Here is a 9,157-nt window from a genome sequence, read left to right as displayed (position 1 = left end):
AAGGCAGAGGGTCCCATTCAGCATCCGGTGCCTCCCATACCCTAAACCATGTCCTGGAGTAGGCAGCCCCCGTCTGGGGCACCAGAAGACAAAGGGAGGAGCGGCCAGGCCTACCCTGTACAACCTTACCACGAGTGAGATCTGGTTGGTCGATGCCACAGGCTCTGGGTTTGAGGAGGAGGAGGAGGAAGATGAGGAGGAAGAGGAGACGGAATTTCCTTCCGAGACCCGTTTCCTCTTGCGCTTGGGAACGCTGCTGTCTTTGGCTGGTGGGAGAGAAGGAAAGGGATGTTGACACTGGGCGCCAGGACCTTTCTGCCTTGGCCTCCTGCCCCCTCTCCCAAAGAAAAGGCCCTGGTGAGATCCCCGGGTGGTGCAAATGGCTATGGCGTAGTGGATAAAGCATCTGGCTGCTAACCAGAAGGTCAGCAGTTCAAACCCACCAGCTGTTCCACATAAGGTAGGTGGGGTGATATACTTCTGTAAAGATTTACAGCCTCAGAAACCCGACGGGGGTCGCTATGAGTTGGCTTTGACTTGATGGCAGCAAGTTTGTTTTGTTTATTAACCGAAAGGCTGGTGCCTCAAAGCACCGTGGAAGGCCTGGTGATGGCTTTCCCGAAGCTTAGTCCAGAAAACCCTCGAAGCACAGGTCTGCTCTGTAACACACGGCTTACCAAGAGTCACTATCAGCTAGATGGCAATAGGTGCGATTGCTTCTGTCTGTTTGAGGCTTAAAGCCCCCTCTTCAGCATCCCCAAGCTCTCGGCCTGCCAGTGGCCCAGGCCTCCCTCAGCCTCACTCCCTCGGCTCCCACTCCGGGCCCTCTGCTCACCAGCCCACCACTCCGCTTACCTGCCTGCCTTCGCTAGCACTGCACCACATGCCCCAGGCAGGCCTTGCCCACAGGCTCAGCTGAGGCCACAAACCAAACAGCACTCCAGCTGCCGCTGACTCTAATTCACAGTCACCCATGGGTGTCGGAGGAGAACTGGGCTCCACAGGGTTTTCCGTGGGTGCTTTTTCAGTAGATCACCAGGCCTTTCTTCTGGGGGGGTGTCTGGGTGGACTTGAACCAACGCATTCCAAAACCAAACCCACTGCCACTGGGTTAATTCTGACTCATATCAACTCCCAGAGTTTCCAAGGCTGTGAATCTTTACAGCAGCAGACTACCTCATCTTTCTCCTGTGGGCTCGAACTGCTGACCTTCTGGTTAGCAGCCAAATGCCTTAACCATTGTGCCACCAGAGCTCCTTGCCAATGCATCAGTCCTTATATTCTTCCCAGACCATCTCGGGTGCAGAGTTCCGGCCTCCCTAGAACTCTCAGGGCCCTTCCTCGGGCCCTGGAAGCCCCTCCCAGCCTTAGGGGGCGTGGTTAAGGGCACTATCTCCAGAGTAGAGCAGACTCGAGACAAGGGAAAGTTACTTAGTGGCCTCGAGCCTTCAATTCCTCGTGAGTAAAACATGAATAATGAGGCAGAAGTGTCTTAGTGGTAGCATTCTAGCATTCCACCCAGGAGACCTGGGATCAACTCTTGGTCAACGGCCCTCAAGCACAGCTTACCACCCGCCTGACAGTGGAGGCTTGAATGTCGCCATGATGCTGAACACACTTAGCGGAGCTTCCAGACTAAGACCAGGAAGAAAGGCCTGGTGACCTTCTGAAAATCAGCCAATGAGAACCTCAGAGGGCACAATGGTCCTGCCTGCAACCAACCATGGGGATGGCGCAAGCCTGGCAGCGTCTCTTCCCTCGTGTGTGGTGTCACTGTGAGCCGGGGGCTGACCGGACGGGGGCTCTGAACCAGGATGTGAATGAATCATTGCAGGGAGGTCCCACCCAACCCTGTGCAAGGTGCTTGGCCTAACACCTAGCCCCCCGTCAATACCCAGAAACAGGAACTGCGATTATCACTGAGGCTACTGTCGTGGCCGATGTGTCACGACAATACTGTGAGTTCCTAGGTTCAATGACGGACATCTAAGTTCATGTTCAAGCCACTGACTAGCTGTGTGACCCTGGGTAAACTGATGAACCTCTCTGAGCCAAAAAGGGAAAAAGAAGAAGAAGGAGGTGAGACTCAAGTGGGGTACTGTGTTGAAAAAGCCAGGTCCAAGCCCAGCATGGAGCGGGAGGTGTTTTGCTGCTGCTGAATTAAACGGGTGTGAATTTGTAAGGCCAGTAAGAAGATCCGCAATGGTGCCAACCCCTTAGTATTCTGTCTTGGCTGAGTGGGCAGTTACTGCATAGGACCCTCACACAGCCCACCAGGGGTAAAAAAAAAAAATGTTGTTAGGTGCCGCTGAGTTGGCTTCTACTCACAGTGACCCTACGTACAACAGAACGAAACTCTGCCTGGTCCTGCGTCAGCCTCCAATTCTTGCTATACCTGAGCCCATTGTCGCAGCCAATGTATCAATCCATCTGGTTGACGGCCTTCCCTTCTTCGCTGACCCTCCACTTTACCAAGTTTATACACACACACACACATACTAATACATATAACAAATCATTCGCCAAGTCAGTAATTTTCACATGTATAATTCTGGGGCACTGGTCACATTCATGATGTTATGGAACCACTGCCCCGTTGGTTAATCGATTGCGACTCACGGTGCCCCACGTGTTAGAGTTGCACTGCTCTATAGCGTTTTCTTGGCTGCCATCTTTACGGAAGAAGACTGCCAGGCCTTTCTTCTGAGGTGTCTGAACCACCAATCTTTAAGTGAGTCTAAAACTCTCAAAACCAAACTCACCGCCATCAAGTCGGTTCTGACTCATAGCGACCCCCCCGTTGGGTTTCCGAGGCAGTAAATCTTTACGGAAGTAGATCGCCCAATCTTCCTTCTGCGGAGTAGCTGGTGGGTTTGAACCGCCAACCTTCTGGCTAGCAGTCAAATGCCTTAGGCACTATGCCACCAGAGCTCCTTAAATGAGCAGTCAAGTACAAACCATTTGCAGCACCCAAGGACCTTCCCTTTGGTCCCTCTCCATCTGCCATTTCCACCACAGGGGTCTCAATGACAAAGTGGGTGAGGGCAGCTGGGCCCACAGGACAACTGTCTCCAGAGCTCCTGTGAAGAACTAGAGCCTGGGGATCTGTGACGTCATAAACAAAGCCCCTGTGGAACAGAAGCGCCTGGTGGCAGGAGCAGCCCAGGCTGTGAGCCAGAGAGGGGGCTCTACGTAAGAGAGAAGTCCAAGGTGCAGGCTGTCACGCTGCCTCAAGTGGCCCGGGGCTGTAGCCACCACAGTACCTAAAGATGGCCATGGCAGGGGGAGTGGTGGGTGTAAGGGGACAGCACCCACCCTTTAAGCACTTGTCACAAGCACTCCTCTCTGGGGGCCAGGTGTTATGCTAAGCGATTTGCACAAGATTGCATGGGACCTCCCAGCAAGCTTGCAATAACTCCTCCTTACCTGACAGCAGCTCCTTGTATTTGGGGCTCAACACCACTCATCTCCCTCCCGCCCGCCGTGTGCCCAGTGTCAGGGTGGCCACAGGAGGGCCCGTGACTGGCTCCCCACAGGGTTTCAGATCTGGAGCATCCTGGTTTGGCTGAACCACAGCCTGGATTCAACGGAGTCAGGGCCACAGGCTGTGGGGATTCAGGCCGTGACGGACACTCCTGAGACCAGGCTCCAGCCCCCACTGACTCACTGTGTGACCTGGGGCAGATCCCTTCCCCTCTCTGGGCCTCAGTTTCCCAGCCGTAAAAGGGTGGGGAGGACTAGATCTTTAATCAGAGGGACACCTCTCAATCACTGAGGCGTACACTCTCTTGAGTCCTAGTGCACATCTCAATCACAACCACTGAACTGCATGGTCCCCCGACTCCTGTGAGCTGAGAGATTCTGAAAGACCATGGTCTCATGCAGGTGCGTGCCCTGCAAATGCCTGCAGGATCAGGGCAGCCAGTGCCCGCCTGCCTCACTCCCGTTGGCCACATGTCACTCTCCTCCACCCAGCTCCTGTGAGTTCCCTGATTCCCCCTCCTCCCGGCCCCAGCCTGCCCCTCAGCCTCTCAAGCTGGTCTGACCCTCTCCTCTAAGCCGTGGGCAGGGCCTTCCCTCCAAATGGTTCCTGAAAATTCTCTGGGGACGCTGGTCCTGCTGATGGAGGTCCCAGGCTCCCTGGGAGTTGCCTGGGATGGGGAAGGAGTTCCACTTTTCTCTCTGTGGTCAGCCACCTATGGAGTGCCCACCCCACCTGGACCAGGTCTGCCTGCACTTCTGAAGGCAGCAGCCTCTGGAGGCCCTCTGACTCACCTGGCACCTTAGTGTCATTGCAGATTTCTGCAAAAGGCCTGGAAAAGAAAGAAAGGCAGTGGCAGTCAGAAAATGAAGAGCTCGCCTCCTTGCCACCTGCTCCTTGAATCAGGACAACATCTCTCATGAGATGAAATGCCTGGAAGGAAAACTCTGGAATGTTCTCAATGGTTCTCCCTGGGGAGAACCACTCTGGGGGATAGGCATTTCCTCCTTCTGGTTTCCTAAATTATCCAGTAGCTACTTCTAGTGGGAGAACTTTTTCATTTTCAATGTTTCTAAATACAATCATGTCTCTTTTTGCCACATACAAATATTATTTTAATTTTAAAACATCTATTATTACAATTGAAAAGAAAACATGGATGGGGAAAAGGACAGAAAAGAAACATGCAGTGTGAACAGTGGTATTTGCACGGCTGTCTCTGTCAGGGGGTTACAAATCCTCCTTTTCAATTTCTACTACCTCTTTGGATCCTCCAAGTGCACCGTATTTTTCAAAAAAATTAAAACATTATCAAACTACTAATGCCCTTTTTTTTTAAGACTAGAAAACATGTCAGAAAATAGACACTGGGTGACAAGAGGGATAAATTACTGTCATTTTCTAAATATAGTGCCTAAGGCACTTGACTGCTAACCAGAAGGCTGGCGGTTCAAACCCACCAGCCACTCCTTGGAAGGAAGGTGGGGCAATCTACCTCCGTAGTGATACTGCTCCTTGGAAATCCAAGGAGAGGTCGCTGTGAGTCAGGCACATAACCACCACCACCACATAAATTAACAGGCCAGTGGAAAAAGTCAAATTTAACTAAAACTTTACAAATATGTAACCCCACGAATGTTGGGGCAGTATTGCAGCAGAAGGTGGCCTGGGTTTGGAATCAGGGGTCTGGATCACAGGGGCCACTGACTCGTGCCATCCTCCCCGTCGGGGACCAGTTTTCTCATCTCTTAGATGAGGGTGTTCAGCAGGCCTGTCTCCTGGATTCTGTGCTAATGAAGGGACACTCTTGTTCTCTCTTTTCTTGTCAACTCCTGGGGGGCCTGGAACCTACTGTGGAGATGTCCCCTCTGGACGCCAGGAGTGACTTTTCCCATGACCCTGGCCCGCCTGTGTGCTCTGCCCTGGGTGCCGGGCCACTCACTGGAGCTGGTTGATGATGACCATTCGGACGTGCTCTCGGGCCTTCAGGATCTTCTCCAGCCGATGGATGTCGTACGTATTAGGGTTACGGAAAGGGATGTCGTCGGGGAGGCCCGTGACCTCGACGGCGTCTGGGCTGTCTCGGATCAGTTTGTAAGGGACCAGCACAGGCCGGTTCAGGCCCAGGGCCTCACCTGGAAGGCACAGGGCTCAGAGTGAAGACATCTCCCTCCTTCCGTGTGGGGAAAGGGCTAGAATCCTGCAAAGCTGGCTCAGGCATCACACCCAGAGTTTAAAAATCAACACACACTGTGTTTTATCCAGTTATACAACCAAGAACATAATACCCAATGCTGACTATGACACAGGCACTTTCCTATATGCCCAGAACAATGCTTTTATAGTGTGAACACCAAGAACTGACAGGTAAGGCTTGATGCCTGCTTAATGTCCACCACTGCTCCATTGAGCAAAGTGAAAAGCCCTTGTTAGTTGCCATGGAGTTGATCTTAACTCACGACGACCCCAAGTGTGCAGAGAAGGGCTGCTCCACAGGGTTTTGAAGGCTGTGACCTTTTGAAAGCCAATTGCCAGGCCTGTCTCCCTCTCAAAGCACCTGTGGGTAGGTCAGAGCAGCCAAACTTTCTGGCTAGTGGTTTGTGTGCTTAACCCTTTGGGCCATCCCAGGACTACTAAAAAGACCTTACTTTAAGTATTTATAGATGAAATTAAATGATGCTTTGGATTTGTTTTAAAATACTAACAACAACAAAAAAAAGAAAAGTATGGATGTGGAAACAGATGAAATAAGACTGGCAAAATGTTGGTAATTATACAATTTAGCGTTTAATTGTACCACAGCTCATTACATCATTTTCTTTACTTTCGTATAAGGAGCTCCAGTGGCACAGTGCCTAAGGCATCCAACTACTAAGTGGAAGGTTGGTGGTTCAAACCCACCAGCCAAACTCCGCGGAAGGAAGACTAGGCAATTTACTTCCGCAAAGATCTACTGCCTCAGAAACCCAATGGGGGTCGCTACGAGTTGGAATCGACTCGATGGCAGTGGGTTGGGTTTGGTTACTTTTGTATATGCTTGAAAACTAATTCTGAAATGAAAAGTGAAAAAGACCAATCAACAAAGCGGCCTGTCCTATGAGCCGTGCCCCACGGCCCCGCCCCTCAGGCACTGACCGTATTTCTCATTGAAAAGCTCCTTCACTTGCTCCCGGAGAATCACCTTCTCCCCTAGTCTGTTGGCATCATCTTCATCTACAGGAGGAAGACGAGGGCATGAACGTCGGTGTGGGCTGGGCCACTGGCCCTGCTCCTTCTCTCTGCTCTGCCCAGGCAGCCTCTCCAGGCCCCACCCCCTCCTGCGGCCTGGCTCTGCTGTCCGTCTGTCCATCCATCCACATTTCCTGAAGGCTCCCCAGGACAGGCTGTGCCAGCATGCTGTGCTCTAGGACTAGCAGGCAGGCCCCCCAGGGAACGCGCAGCCTGGGGGCCACCTGGAAGCAGCCCAGACATGGGGCAGGGTGGCTGACGCATCTGTGATAATCCGGGGTCCCCAGGGAGCAGGATGTTCAAGCGGCATCTGCAAAGGCAGCAGGAGCTTGTCTGGGATGGGGTGGGCGTCAGAAAGACGCCCTGCAGAACTGGCCCAGGTGAAGGCACTAAGGGTGAAAGGTCACAGAAGGCTGGATGTGGCTGAGCCCAGGGGAGGTGGCTGAGAGGCCCAGCAGGGGTGCCAGTGAGGTCTGTGACCAGGGCTGGTGTGACGGGGCTGGGTCACAGAGAACCCACCCTGGCTGCCTCGCAGACCGGGGCCTGTGAATGGGAAGAGAGACTGTGTCTGGTGCGTGGGCCACCACTTCCTCCTTGCTGAGTGCCCAGGACAGCCCCCACCCCATGCCTGGAGCCGGGGGCTCCTGAACCCACAGGAGCAGCTGGGGCCAGGCTGGGGAGAAGTGGATGTGAGGACTGGCTGGGTGGAGAAGTGGTCCGGGGGCCTAACCACACAGCAGCAGCTTGTGGCCAGGTGCTCTGGCTGGTATGGGCTGGAGTTAGGCAGAGGGAGGCTGGCACCCTCAAACAGCAGTGCTCCCTGGCTGGGCACCCCTGACCCCCTCGCTGGGTGGTGTGGGGGTGGAAGAAGCAGGAAGCCAAGGCCTGGGTTATGGGGGACAGCCAGAGCTGTTACAAAACAACTCCTGCCTTAATCCCAAAAAGCTCCCGCAGAACTGTTTCCTTTGGGAGACCAAGCTGGGGAATGGCATCTTCGCAGGCTGGGGCTGGGGCGAGAATGTGCTGACCCAGCACACAAAGACTGGGGCTGGGCAGCCTCCCACAGGCACCCTGCTGGCGCCCAGTCTGGGCTGATGTTCCGAGGGTGGCCCGCAGACCACGGAGCGTCCCACGCAGTCCTGAGCCTGGGCCCCGCTGCCTGACGCCCCCTCTTCCCAGCGCCCTTCCCCCACTGCCCTGCACTCCCTCCTGCTGCCCCGGCTGGTCCCGTTCAGGACCCCCTGACTCTGGAACCTGGGTCTGCTCCCAGGAGTCTCTGGATTCCCGCATATTTTCAACAGGGGCACCAGAACCATCATGAACCTGAGGCACCCCAGATTACGCCTCCTGGGTCCCCATCTCAGGCAGGGACGCCCCTATTCAGACCACACCAAGGCCCCAGAAGGTCCTCTGGACCCTACATGGGGAAGAACAGCCTGGCCCCCTCCAGGCCTCGAGCAGAGAACTGTGACGGAGCTCTGGGCCTCAGGCCGGTGGCAGAAGCTTCCCAACCATTCTCTTGCCACCAAGACTTCCCCGGTGGCCCGGATTCTGGCAAGTGAGGGTATGGGGCAAGGAGAGGACGACAGGGCTGGGACAGCAGCATGGGCAGACATCCGGCAGCTTTCTCAGTGTGCTCACGGTCACCTCTCATCCCAGCCGGGGACACAAGGCTCAGAGAGGTTAAGTTACTTGCCCAAGGTCACACAGCTGCCAGGTATCAGCTACAGCTCTCTGTTTAGCCCCAAAGTCATGAGTGCTGGGCTCCCTGAAGGCTGTTTCCCCATCCATAAAAGGCAGGGCTGACCTCTGAAATGCTGTCTTCCATACTTCGGCTCTACAGCCTACAGTTCAGGTCTGTCTGTGTTTTCTCTTGTACCCCTCACCATGCCAGGGGCAGGGCCAGACACACAGCCTGAAGTTGTTGGGTGGTTAGATGTGCGTGGACAGGGTGACTAGGCACATTGCTCACACACAGCTGTCTCATGTGACCCCATCATGGGTACCTGTGCCCAAAGGCGGCGTGGGTGGAGAGGGAGAGACAACAGGCCCAGGCCTCGTGTGGTCCTGGCGCTGCCAGGCTGTGGAAAGGGAACAGGACTTGGCAGAGTCAGAAACTTGGCACTTGGCCTGCCACATGTGATGTCACCTTGGAGTTTCCGTTTGTTCCCCTCGTTCACCTCGGATGTTGCTGTTTTGAGACCCGGGGACACAGAGGGTGCACAAGAAGGACTGGGGTGGGGCACAGTGAGGATGCTGCTACTGAACACTCGGTGCAGGGGCCCATGGGAGAGTGTGGCAGGGACCTCAACTCTGTCGGGATCAGAAATAGCTCCCTGAGGGAGGGGCGGCCATGCCAGTGGTGAGTACAATCAAGTGCTCAGGAATTCCCATTCTTCTCAATGCTATCCATAATTTGTCATGATCCACACAATCAAATGCCTTTGC

General features: G+C 54.3%; 1 protein-coding gene across 1 annotated transcript in view; it reads right to left on the bottom strand.

The window, feature by feature from the left end:
• GTF2IRD1 (GTF2I repeat domain containing 1) overlaps positions 1-9,157 on the bottom strand; it is a 110,810-nt gene that overhangs the window by 1,559 nt on the left and 100,094 nt on the right. Inside the window, exons 22-25 of the mRNA XM_007940498.2 lie at positions 6,617-6,694; positions 5,424-5,616; positions 4,276-4,313; positions 130-266 (exon numbers count right to left, since the gene is read on the bottom strand). Coding sequence (XP_007938689.1) covers positions 130-266; positions 4,276-4,313; positions 5,424-5,616; positions 6,617-6,694 — 446 coding nt within the window. The remainder of the gene's footprint in view (positions 1-129; positions 267-4,275; positions 4,314-5,423; positions 5,617-6,616; positions 6,695-9,157) is intronic.

The sequence above is a fragment of the Orycteropus afer genome, unplaced genomic scaffold (assembly GCF_000298275.1).
Source record: "Orycteropus afer afer isolate SDZICR_OR568_19922 unplaced genomic scaffold, OryAfe1.0 scaffold00006, whole genome shotgun sequence".
Lineage (NCBI taxonomy): Eukaryota > Metazoa > Chordata > Mammalia > Tubulidentata > Orycteropodidae > Orycteropus > Orycteropus afer.
The sequence above is the reverse complement of the archived record's forward strand: the minus strand, read 5'-3'. Positions and strand labels throughout refer to the sequence as shown.